Source organism: Gopherus flavomarginatus, chromosome 2 (genome assembly GCF_025201925.1).
Source record: "Gopherus flavomarginatus isolate rGopFla2 chromosome 2, rGopFla2.mat.asm, whole genome shotgun sequence".
In the NCBI taxonomy this organism is placed as follows: Eukaryota; Metazoa; Chordata; order Testudines; family Testudinidae; genus Gopherus; species Gopherus flavomarginatus.
In genome coordinates, this window is record NC_066618.1 from 58,315,355 (window position 1) to 58,328,259 (window position 12,905).

Below are 12,905 nucleotides of genomic sequence, written 5' to 3' on the forward strand. Positions count from 1 at the left end.
CGCCGCGGTTTGCTCTCCCGTTCCCCGAACCACCCTGCAAACCGCAGGGAAGGAGACCTGCTTGCTCAGGTTCGGGGAACGCGAGAGCAAACCGGGGAAGGAGACCAGCTTGATTACCAGAGGCTTCCTCAGGTATGCTGGGATACCTGCTTATTCCACGGAGGTCAAGAAAAGCACCGGTAAGTGTCTACACTTGATTACCAGCGCTGGATCACCAGCGCTGGATCCTCTACACCCGAGACAAAACGGGAGTACGGCCAGCGCTGCAAACAGGGAGTTGCAGCGCTGGTGATGCCCTGCAGATGTGTACACCTCCTAAGTTGCAGCACTGTAACCCCCTCACCAGCGCTGCAACTTTGTGATGTAGACAAGCCCTTAGCTTCAAGAAGCTGTGCTCCACTTGTGACTGACAGCATAAACAGAATCCTCAAAGCTATTCACAAATTAGGAAAAGTGTCCTTCAGCTCTGCATCATAAATTAATTGAGAACCTGGGGTGGAGAGTGCTTCCTGTGTGGCAAAATGTGATGGATGTTGTCCAATTCAACATAGAGGTCTTTATCATCGATGTCCAAACATTCCCATGTGAGCGTCTACACAATTGTTCAAAAGTGTTTTCCTGTCCCCCAGCAGCTTACTAAGGTCATAAATAAAGCACCATGAAAAGACCTGTTTTTGTATCCGAACCCTTCTTTGATGGACACCCAAGCAGTGTCAACAAAAAAACTCCCTCAAATTTTTCTTCTGAGCTTGCCACTGCGTCATCTCTGCCTTCGTAACCAAACGGTCTCGTTTTCTGGCGAATACAGGCTCAACTCCTAAGTTTTCCACCATTTCTTTGGCAGTGACAGCACCTTAAAATCTGTTTTCTTTGCAGGCAACAACGAACTCAAGACAGCTTCTCATCAAAGTAGTAGTGGTGGTCACGATGTCCATTGACTGAGTTTGTAATGCCTTGCTTACAACATTTACTTGGAACAGAAGAATATTGTGCCCAACTACATTTAAGACCAGAAATTTGAAGTCAGTGATCTGGTTTGCCAGGCTTTGTGCCTTATGTCAGATTCCAGCCTTGACTTTATTCAACTGTACCAATTCCATCAGGGTTTTGTAAATCTCAGTCACTTGTTTCCTCACTGGCTTCATGCTGTCAATGCGGCTCTCCCAGCAAGTGTCCCTTAGAGGCTTCCCGGTCAGATTTGTAACACTGTCTATGAGGATTTTCCACCTGATGGCTGATGCTCAACAGGACATATATCCTTCGCAGTACTCTGAAGAGAGATACTGAATCTAAAGAAGATGACACAGCATCTGACACAACCAGATTGAGGGAATGACAGCCGCAATGCACGAAGAAATCTCTTAGATTCAATGCAAGGATCCTTGCCTGGATGCCACTATTTCTTACCTTCATGTTCATGCCACTGTCATAGCCTTGGCCACGGCAATCCTGAAGCTTTATTTTATTCTCATTCAAAATATTCATAAACGGTTCTTTTAGGCCTTTTCCAGTGGAGGCATCCACAGACCGGAAACAGATCAAATGTTTATTTGGATACAGACATCCTTGTCAACTAATCTTACTGTAAATGACAATTTTTCACTGTGACTAATTATATGTTTGCAAGGAAGAGGATAATTGAGATCAGACGCTCAAGCACGTTCTTCCAGTGCTGGGTTTCTACATTAACAATGTGTTGGTTTTCTGTGTCTGTGCATTTATTCAGCTTGAGCCTGGTCTTGATCTCCATCCTTTTGGAATAGGCCATAAAATGGTGGGGTTTCTTCAGAGCATCAGCTAAATTATGCCAGTGACTGTACCCAGAAAGCGCAAGCAACAATTTGGCATTCTTGTCAAATATTTTGCAACAAAACCAGAACACAGTCAGTTAATTTCAAGTAAACTAACCAATGCCAATTCAGTTTCTCACCAGCACTTCTTCCAGTGTGACTTTGAGAACAGTTCTGCTCATTTACTGGAAACATCATATCCTCCATTTTGCTGGCATGATCAATATCTGTAGAGTTTAGGATCGCCAGCCATAAAGCAGGCTCTAATGTATCGATCTGTAGTGTGCAATTTTTCTCATGGCTGTTTCTGTCATCATACAAGCCTAATTCCTCTCCTATTCATGTGAGCCACATTCTTCTTTATCATCATTCTCCTGTACATGACCAGGAAAACTGGATGATTCTCCACCACTTTCCTCACATTTCCATTCCTTATCTTCATATAAATCGAATAATTCATTAGTAATAGGACTTCCATCATTATGTTTTGTTCAATTTCTTCTGCACTGGGACAATCACTATAGGCTTGAAGTCTGGCCTATGTTGTTCTGTTTCAGATATTTTCCAATCAAATTTGCTCCTTGCTGCAAACTAGATTGCAATTGAGCTTTTTACTTCCTACATTGAGCTCCTGAAGGCTTCTTTAGGGGAATCTTTTATTTTCTACATGGAAAATAGACAGTACTAGGGAGTGCAAAAGTCTATGTTCTGCAATCTTAGAAAGTCATCAAACATTACATGTTATGCATGGCAAAAAAAAGAGTAATTATTTTATATTGCTGTGTAGATAGGGGTTCGATAGATACCTCTGGTGTCTCATAAAATATGTCTTTTATTAGTTGTTATTTACACTCTTCAAGTCTTAAAACACAAGTACACTTTCACAAGTACACAATAGAACAGGGTTCACAATATCGCAGCTGGGCTCTCACTTCACTTTGATTCAGTTTTATATCTCACTGACTGACTGGCGACACTCTGTCCCTTATATACCTGCGAGGGCATGGCTAATAACGCTGTAGGATGTTTGAGGAAAATGTAGTTCTCAGAAAGCCTGGAAGGTTCTATGAGATGCTACAAAAGTCTAGGCTAGCGAAAAATAAATCCCCCTGCGGAATACCTGAAACATGTTACTTCAAACATTCTATTCTCCCTGCTGTCACTAACAAGAAATACAGCAGCCCAAGCGCAGCATCCTGAAGCCGGGCACCCCAGGCAGTCACCTACCCCTAAATCTGGCTCTGGGTAAGAGGAAAACGAGCAAGAGCGAAAGTAACAGGGAAGAGGACAGCTGGTCCCCTGGGAAACTGATTAGATTCTTCTCTGTTTGCTCAAGCAGAGAGCTCGCGGTGGAAATAGGGCTGCAGTGACCCACACCTGTTGGGTTTGCAGCCTGGGGCAGAGAAAGAGAGGCAGGAAAGTCTGCAGCTCCCGGCCCTTCAGGGCGCAGGCGGTTAGAGTCTCAACCCCCAGAGGCGGAGGGGGGGGAACTGACCCAGATCCCAGCCTGCCCGGGAATACGGCGGTCAGCAGCCCAGTCAATCGCTGGTGTTTCCTGCGGGAGCCGCCACGCCAATGGGGTTCCCTCCGCCACCGCGAGCAGATGGGCTGCAGCGGCGAGAGTGACCCTGGAAGCGGAAACAAACATCCCCCCGGCTAGTGTCGGTCTCTGCGTGGGAGAGACCTAAGCGCCAAGGCGGCACTATCCGTGCCCGGCTCGTCCCCGGCCGGCCAGTCACCCCGGGGCAGCCGGGCGCTGCCCTGTAACACAGAGCGAACAACCCGCCCAGCGGCTGGCGCTGCAGTAACGCTCTCGCCCCGCCCCCAGCCGAGCGGCCCCGGGCTCGCCACAGGGCTCCCGAGCTGCCAGCTATTCCCGGCCTTCAGTGCGGGAAATCTCCTCCCCCGGTTCTAGCAGCCCCAGTCCGAGCGCCGGGGCGGGAACCCGCGCTCAGGCCGCAGGGGCAGGGCCAGGGGCAGCCTCACCTTGGGCGATCACGGCCAGCAGCTCCTTCTCCGCCGGGCTCAGCTCACCCCTCCTGGGGGCAGCCATGGCGCCTCGCGGCGGGGCCAGACACGACAGCGCCCCCGCCTGCTCGGTACTCCCCACCCCTCGGAGCAGCTCCACCCCCCGCCGGGGGCCCAACCATTCCTCCTCCGGCGGCGGGGGGGGGAGAACGCGGCGGCCGCCCCTGCCCGCGCGCGGAGGTTTGATTTCCGAATACAAAGGGCCGCCCGCGCTGCCTTCTGCGTGGGGGAGGGCCCAGGCCCAGGCCCCGCGCTCGGGTTGGTGGGTCCTGTTGTTTCCATTCCAATCCGCCCCCCCGCGTTAGCTGACTGATGGTACGGCCCGGGGGAGGGGGGGAAAGAACAGCTGGGTCGCTAATGTATCTCTGCGGCTCTGTGCTTCGCCGCTTCACTGTGTGTGTGGCTGCTGCGTGCCGGCTCGTGTTCCTGCGGCCCGGCAGCCCCCAGAGGTAAGGGCGGCGGGGACCCTCTGGCAGGAAGAAGCGGGAGGGGAGGCGGGAGAAGCGAGAGCGAGTTTGGCTGGGGGGTTGTGCATCCATCCTGGACACGCTCCTCCGCAAATTGTCTTGGGCATCAGCCGGGCACCGAGCCGCCTGGCTCCTCTGGAGCTGGGGTGGGTTATTGCGGGTGGTGGTTGTGGGAGCTCTCCGGGCACGGCAGCCCTGCAAAGAGGTGGAAACGAATGGCTTAGCTCTGCGGTGCCCTTGTTTCACGAGCTGTGATGAAGCAGGCAGCTGCTTAGTTGTGTAACGTAACAACAATAAGAGTTTGTGTGGAGCAGTGAGTCGGTTGGCTGCTGGGTACGCTGCAGTTTCAAACAGGGATGCCCACTACCACCCTGGGAGATCAGGGGATCGCAACCTTTGCATTATAACAGCCACCCCCATCCAATTGGTAGGTGGATTCCCCAGGTTGGTTGTGTTTTAAAATATACCCCCTGCATGAATTGTGGGCTGTGAGGTCTGACCTTTGTGGTATTATTTTAAATGTATCACTATATAATTTAAAAAAAAAAAAGAGACTGCTGAGGTTATTTTTCAGGATTGAAAGTTACAAACTGTGGTTGCAGGTGTCTGCTGACCTGTTGGTCAGAAACACCTTTGGGGTTTGTCTAAAGTACTTTTAACAGACTTCATTTATATGTCCAGTTCTATTTTATTTTTATGCTCATAGAGTTAATTATCTTTCAAGTAGGTGGTTTTTTTTTCGTTAAGACTCAAAGTTCAAGGCTTGTGAAAATACGCAGTTGGAAATTTTACTAAATATGCGTTTATACTCTTTATACCTATTTACACCCATCCATCAAAAGGAAATTGCATTGCAGTTATAAGAGGATGGATTAAAGGCCCAGTGTAAAACTAACAGATCCATGAAATACAACAGAGGCTGTTGAAGTTAAATTGTCAACTGGAATTTTAATCTACCATATCCTGTACTACCTAATAGATGTGAAATGGATTAAAGGACTTGTAAAGGGAAAATATAGGTTTGTGCCATTCTGTTGTTTTTCTGCTATATAAGAAGACCTGTACACTTCTTGTTTCTGCTTCCCCTTCCCCCATTAGTAATTTAGTTAGAGTGGATTTAAAAAAAAAAAAAGTAAAATCATTTTTTTAAAATCTATTTAAAATTAAATTTGAAACTGACAACCTAGGTTAAAGCCCAAACTTATAATCTATTAAAATCTTTTAAATTAAATTAAAAATATTCAGGCAGTATATGTTTGCTGCTAACTCTTTAAAGAATAAGCAGCAAAGAATCCTGTGGCACCTTATAGACTAACAGACGTTTTGGAGCATGAGCTTTCGTGGGTGAATACCCACTTCCTCAGATGCATGTAATGGAAATATCCAGGGGCAGGTATATATATGTGTGCTAGCAAGCAAGCTAGAGATAACGAGGTCAGTTCAATCAGGGAGGATGAGGCCCTGTTCTAGCAGTTGAGGTGTGAAAACCAATATTGCCATTCCTAATATACAAAAACCTGTAGGAGAGCACTTCAACCTCCCTGGCCACACTATAGCAGACCTTAAGGTGGCCATCCTGCAGCAAAAAAACTTCAGGACCAGACTTCAAAGAGAAACTGCTGAGCTTCAGTTCATCTGCAAATTTGACACCATCAGCTCAGGATTGAACAAAGACTGTGAATGGCTTGCCAATTACAGAACCAGTTTCTCCTCTCTTGGTTTTTCACACCTCAACTGCTAGAACAGGGGCCTCATCCTCCCTGATTGAACTGACCTCGTTATCTCTAGCTTGCTTGCTAGCACACATATATATACCTGCCCCTGGATATTTTCCATTACATGCATCTGAGGAAGTGGGTATTCACCCACGAAAGCTCATGCTCCAAAACGTCTGTTAGTCTATAAGGTGCCACAGGATTCTTTGCTGCTTTTACAGATCCAGACTAACACAGCTACCCTCTGATATCTTTAAAGAATGTCAGTCTGCTATGCTGATGGAAGTCATTGGCTAAGCACCTGGCTAGAGTGTCTTGAATTGCTAAACCAGATGTAGACAACAGTATCCTCTTCTGCAAGTGTGCAGAGATTATCTTCATTTCAGTTTATTTAGCTAATTCAGTTCAATAACTAGTTCATTCAAAGTTGAGAAACTGAGAGTTGAAAAAGCTACAAAGCTTGTTTTCCTCTTCCAGTATGATTAAAATAAGTTGAGAGGATGAGATTTGTAATTCTAAAATCTTGAAGGACATGGTGACCAGAAACATTCAGTTCAATCCATTAACTATAGATAATACTTTCTGTTTTAATAAATCAGCTAGTTTTAGATGCAAAACATGTTAAACTTTTTTTTCTTGTGTATACAGCACATTTAAGGTAGTTTTATTTAACTATAAAAACAATTAAAAAATGCTGCTTTTGTACATGCAGTATTTAATTGAATTCCAATTTCAGTCCAAATGCAACTTGACACAAATCATGAATTAAAATGTTAATCGTCCTCTAGTAAATAAGAAATATATCGTTTGCCATTTTTTAACATAAAGTAAAATTAAGAATTTTAATAAATTTGTTAATCTATAAAGTTGCTTAAATAAATGTGTATAGATATTGTATATCTCCCTGTATATCAAATTATGCCAACTGATAAGAATAATCTTTTCTTTAGGATAAAAACAAAGTAAAAATGCAAATCAATATTAAAATTGAGTATTTAAATCAAGGTTTCTTGCTTGATGAATTAAATTACTTTGAATTACACCTCTACCCCGATATAACACTGTCCTCAGGAGCCAAAAAATCTTACCGCGTTATAGGTGAAGTTTATATCAAAAGTTATATTGAACTTGCTTTGATTCACAGGAGTGCACAGCCCCGCCCCCGTGGAGCACTGCTTTACCGTGTTATATCCGAATTTGTGTTATATCGGGTTGCATTATATCGGGGTAGAGGTGTAGTTAATCCACCCTGAATTCAGATCTTTTCTACTTAGGAAGACTCTGACTCACTAGAGAACTGGTTGTATTATGGCATCACAAGTACCTAGTAATCTGATAAATTTAGAGGGGAAGTAACTTTCATTCAGATTTTTAAAAACTCTTATTTTTGTAGCCAGGAAGAATCGTTGTGATCATCTAGTCCAGTGGTCCTCAAATTTTTCCCACTGCGCTCCCTTGCCCCCTTAATGGAACCTGTCTGTGCCTCCTCCTGGAAACCAGGGTGGCAGCTGGGGCTGGAGCAGAACTGGGGGCAGAGCAGGCCTGGGTGGTGCTCCCTCCCCACCTCCTGTGAGCACTGGCCTGGGGCCTACTGCACCCCCCTGAACATTCCTCTGTGCCCCCTGGGGGAGTTTGCCCCATAGTTTGAGGACCACTGATCTAGTCTGACCTCTTGCATAACACAGGCCATAGGACTTCCCTGAATTAACTCCTGTTTGAATTAAAGCGTATCTTTTAGAAAAACACCCAATCCTGATTTAACAATTGCCAGTGTTGGAGAATTCTTCATAACACTTGGTAGGTTGTTCCAATGGTTCGTTATTCTCACTGCTTAAAAAATTATGCCTCATTTTAAGACTAAATTAGTGTAGCTTCAACTTGCAGGCAGTGGATCTTGCTATACTTTGCTAGATTGAAGACACCTCTAATACTGCATTTCTGTTCCCTGTGTAGGTACTTTACAGACTGTGATCAAGTCACCCCTTAACCTTTTCTTTGACAAGCTAAGTAGACTTGAATCTTTCACTATAAGGCATGTTTTCTAATCCATTAATAATTCTTGTGACTCTTCTCTGAACCTTCTCTATTAAAATACTCAAGGATCAAGTGCTCTTTGTTAAGGATCCAACTCTCTATTCCTCTAACTGAGGGCTCAGAGCTTCCAATATGCATTTCTTAGGCTATGTCTACACTAGAGAGCTTACAGCAGCACAGCTGTACTGATGCAGCTACTCTGCTGTAAGATCTCGTGTAGCTGCTCTGTGCTGATGGGAGAAGCTCTCCTGCCAACATAGCCCTGCCCACACCGGCGCTTATGGTAGTGTAACTTATGTCGCTTGGGGTGTACTTTTTTCACACCCCTGAGTGACATAAGTTTTGCTGACATAAGTGGTAGTGTAGACATAGCCTTAGTCACCTGAGAAGCTTAACGAAAACAGGAAAGTAAAGTCTCTTCTTCTCTCGAAGTTTCATAAGAATTTTCAAGATGTATTGAGTTTGTGCTCTTGTTTTGTTTCTTTTATAGGTAATCTTTTAAGAGATTGTTTAATCAACCAGCTGAATTTTCTTCCATTGGTCGGTGCAAGTCAGATCATGATCATTTTATTCAAACATTTTTGTGGTGATTAAATCCTGCTCCATTGTTTCAGTGGTGTGAATTGCCTCACTGAGTTTCAAAAATCAATGAAGTCCATAGATGTGTATTTATTATAACAGCAACAGCAAAACAAGACATAAGTTATACAAGTACTTGTGGATTCTGTTTTATTGTACCCGTACATTCCAGATTACCTCTTCTGTCCACTAGTTTTTAATTACTGGGACTGTTTGGATTGCCATGCTTTTGCCATAGTCTCTTCCATTCATAATTTAAACAAAAAACTTTAGCTGCTTTGTAAATGTGCTCTAACTAAATAGATTGAGAAGTGAGGGAGGGCTGGTAATGACCCCTGTGTTGAGGTTGCCTACCACTTTCTATTTAAAAGGATTTATGCCTTTTTTTTAATTTTGAGAAGCTCTGACGTGTGGTTTCCAGAGCCCACAGTAAGGCACAAGGAGTGGTGGAATAGTACTGGCTCAAGAAGGCCCTGCCTTTCAGCAGCTGCTGGGCATACTCCCTATGCAGGATGGTGATAATCAGGCAAGATTGGAGGTTTTTTAGGTACCTGATGAGATCTGAGATCAGGGAACCTCTGGGAGGGACTGCTACCAACACCAGAGATGGAAGGAGAGCAGAGCCATAAGCCACAGCAAGCATAGGTGAGGAGCACCCAGGAGAATGAACGGCAGCCTGCAAGGGTGTTCCCTTGAGTGGTATGGCATGGACTTTCTCCAGAGGGGACAAATAGGAGGAATTAAATGAGCTGTCAACGACTGACATGTTTTCTAACAATCTGTGTTTCGTTGCAAAACATATAAATGACCCAAAGTTGGAAAGCGCCTGCAAACAGGTCACCTGAGTCAGTGGCGAGTTGCTCAAACCTCGATTCCTGAAACAATGGCCATACTTCAAGCTAGAGGTAAGAGAAAATATATAGAGCAGAGAAGGCCCATCATATAGGGAAGGTTAAAGTGCAACTGCTTGTCCCAAAAAAGTACCGCAAAGAAATACTACACCTGGCACATGTCCTACCCTGTGAGGGGCACATTGGTTGGGGGGAGAAAAAACTCCTAACAAAGTTACTTTGTTTCTATTGGCTGGTATGAGAGTACTGTGTCTCCTGCCCAGGCTGCCAGTGGACAAATCAAGAGAAAGTACCCTGGGCCCTGCTGATACCCCTCCCCGTGGAAGGGACCCTGTTGGACCTGGTGGGCCCATTGGAAAAGAATGCACCTGGATTCCAGCACATTCTGGTCATATTAGTCTATACTACAAGGTACTCTGAGGCAAGTCCACTCTGCTCCATGAAGGCAGCTACCCTGGAGCTCATGAAAGTGTTCAGCCAAGTGGGGATCCTTCTGGAGCTAATCACAGATGAGGGCACCAACTTTGTCCCAACTTATGAAGGAACCAAGTAGAGTATTGAGGATAAAAGCTTTAAGAAGGTCAGGGTGCCACCTTGAATCTAACTGGCTGGTAGAGAGTTTTAATAAGACCTTGAAAAGTATGCAGAAGTTAGTGGCCTTGGAATTCACAATTGGAAAAAATTAATTCCATCACTCCTTTTGCCATTCCCGAAGTTTCTCAAGTGTCAAAATGGATTCTCCCCATTTAAATTACTATTATAGAGACAGGTGAGGAGAGTAGTAGACCTTCTTGGGGAGATGTGGAAGAAACTAAGTTCCAAGGTCACGAATTCGGTACAGTATGTGCTGTGGCTGAGAGAGAAGTTAGACCTTTCAGAGGAGTATGTGAAATTCTAGGCAGAAACAGAACCAGACAGAAACATTAAGGCTTAATTTTTGGGGGGAGGGATAGCTCAGTGGTTTGAGCATTGGCCTGCTAAACCCAGGGTTGTGAGTTCAATCTTTGAGAGGGCCATTTAGGGAACTAGGGTAAAAATCTGTCTGGGGATTGGCCCTGCTTTGAGCAGGGAGTTGGACTAGATGATCTCCTGAGGTCCCTTCCAACTCTGATATTCTATGATTCTAGCCAACATATAATGGGCAAACACAGGCATACAACAAGGAATCTGTATTTGAGAGTTACCACAGATGGAGCTAAGGCAGGAGATCCAGAAACTCACCCAGTCTTTTCTGCAATTCTGGGACAGAGTCACCTGGTGTTCTATCACATAGAGACCGAAACAGGGGGGAAAGGATGAGAGAACTTTTGGTCATTGCCAAGATGCATGTGCGAAATGGTATAGAAGGAACTGCAAGCTGTGTTAGGTCTTGGGGTGGTTGAAGAGTCAGTGAGTGGTGAAGCCCTATAGTGTTGATAACTAAACGTGATTAGTCGAGCAGTTTCTGCTCAGACTTCTGGAAGGTCAGTGTGGTGTCCAGGTTGACACCTAATGATGAATTGTTCAAGAGGTATGGGGCTGCCAAGTATGTCACCACCCTTGACCTACCCAGGGGTTACTAGCATATCCCCTTTACTTCAGAGTCCTAAGAAAACACACCATTCTAGATGTTGTTTGGCCTGTACCAATTTAAGATAATGCCATTTGGCCTTCATGGCACGGCAGCCACCTTCCAAAGGCTTATGGACAAAGGTTTTGGCCTCATGGTCAGTATGCAGCTGCATACAACTATGGCATCGTCATCTCTAGCAAGTCCTGGAATAAACATTTAAAACATGTTGCAGTGATTTTGTGGGCTCTCGGAAGTGCTGGACGTACAACTAACCTCACCAAATGCCACCTACCTAATCCAAATGTGATGTACCTGGGATATACAGTGCGAGGGTGTGTGTGTGCCTGTGGCTATTGGTAGGAAAGCCCCGAACCTACCACAAAGTGTAGGTACAATGCTTCCTTTAACTGGCAGGCTGTTGTATGTGGTTTATCTCTAATATTGCCATGACTGTGACTCTGCTAGTGGACCTGGTGAAAGATGCAGCCCCCCAGAAGGTCCAGTGAAAAGATCAACCGTGTCAGGAACCTATCCTGTTTCACCCTGATTTTTTTGAAACCTTTCATCTTGCAGATGGATGCCTCCAATATCAGTCTGGGGTACATGTTGTCCCAAGAGGTGAAGGAGGAGAACACTCAATCCTTTACCTCAGCTGGAAATTGTTTTCCAGGAAGTGGCATACTCAGTGATAGAAAAGGAGGCCTTGGCAGTAAAATGGGCCATTGAAGCACCCTGCTATTATTTATGGGGACAGCCATTCCATCTCATGACGGATCAGGCACACCTCCAGTGACTGAGTGCCATGAAAGATCATAACCCATGGATTATATACTGGTACCTTTCACTACTGCTGTACGAGTCTGAGGTACTGTATCGAGCAGAATTTGACTAGAAGAATGTGGATTTCATTTCATAGGACAGATAAGACTCATTTGTGCAGGCTGACCCTGTAGTGCTCAGCTTGGATGGGGAAGAGTGTGATGGAATTTACAGACCCACACTAAAGAACAGTATTGGGCCAACAAGGCCCTGCCCCATAGCAGTTGCTGGGCTTGCTCCCTGTGGAGGACCTGCTTAAAAAGGAACTCTGGTAGTTCAGTTGGGGAGGCGGGAACAGCATGGATGAGAGACCAGCTGCAAGAAAGCAGACTGTCTGCAGCCACTGAGGCAGAGCAATCTACAGGGGAAGGTCCAAGACCATGAGTAAGACTCAGCCTGAATTCCTCTTCCCCCTGACTAAAAGGGAGAGGGGGCAACTGGACTCTGAGGGTGAGTTGGGAAGCATCCTCTACCTTGCACAACTGAAGTCCTGAGCTACTGAGACTGTGTAAGCAGAAGGCTGGGGCCGCACCTCAAATTGAAGGGAAAACTGGGAAGGTAGGAAGCAGTCCAGGGGAGGTTGTTCTGGAGTGGCAGCTAAAAGGGACTGCCCCTCGCTTCTTTCTCCTCATGCCCTGAACTGGGATCCAATGGAGAGGGAGGGCTTGGGTCCCCCTATCCTCTCCCTGACCTCCTGAGACATCTCAGTGGATTCCAGAGAGACCAATGAACTGGGTCTTGCTTGCCAGGCCCCAGACTGCCCAGAAGAGCCTCCTCAAGGCTCAAAGAAGCTGTTTTGCTGTGATTGCAACCCACTAGCTCCCATACCTCTATTACTTGCAGCAGACTTTTCCCCTTATGAATATTAAATACTCTCAGACTACAGAAGTACCTTCATTTCTGCTTAGTGCTGGCACAAGGCTGACAGAACCCCAACTGTACTAAGAAGACTTTAAATGGTCTCTTGCTGGGTCTTTGTGAACCCACTGTGAACTTTCCAGTCCATGGTGGAGGGTTGAACTTTCCTCCCTGACCTTATCGGGTTCCTTGGCCTGCTTCTAAAACTTCTA

General features: G+C 45.6%; 2 protein-coding genes across 3 annotated transcripts in view; one reads left to right on the forward strand and one right to left on the reverse strand.

Moving 5' to 3' along the window:
* The window catches only part of ANKMY2 (ankyrin repeat and MYND domain containing 2), a 30,108-nt gene extending 26,214 nt beyond the window's left edge, over nt 1–3,894 (reverse strand). The window contains exon 1 of one of the 2 annotated variants that reach the window (XM_050938678.1): nt 3,777–3,894. In XM_050938678.1, the coding sequence (XP_050794635.1) occupies nt 3,777–3,843 (67 nt within the window). In that variant the 5' untranslated portion in view covers nt 3,844–3,894. Of the gene's footprint in view, nt 1–3,285; nt 3,377–3,776 lie in introns of those variants that run through there. The other variant, XM_050938679.1, reaches the window with a different exon arrangement.
* Nucleotides 3,895–4,120: 226 nt separating this feature from the next.
* Nucleotides 4,121–12,905, forward strand: part of BZW2 (basic leucine zipper and W2 domains 2) — an 89,697-nt gene continuing 80,912 nt past the window's right edge. Inside the window, exon 1 of the mRNA XM_050938791.1 lies at nt 4,121–4,267. Coding sequence (XP_050794748.1) covers nt 4,131–4,267 — 137 coding nt within the window. The 5' untranslated portion in view covers nt 4,121–4,130. The remainder of the gene's footprint in view (nt 4,268–12,905) is intronic.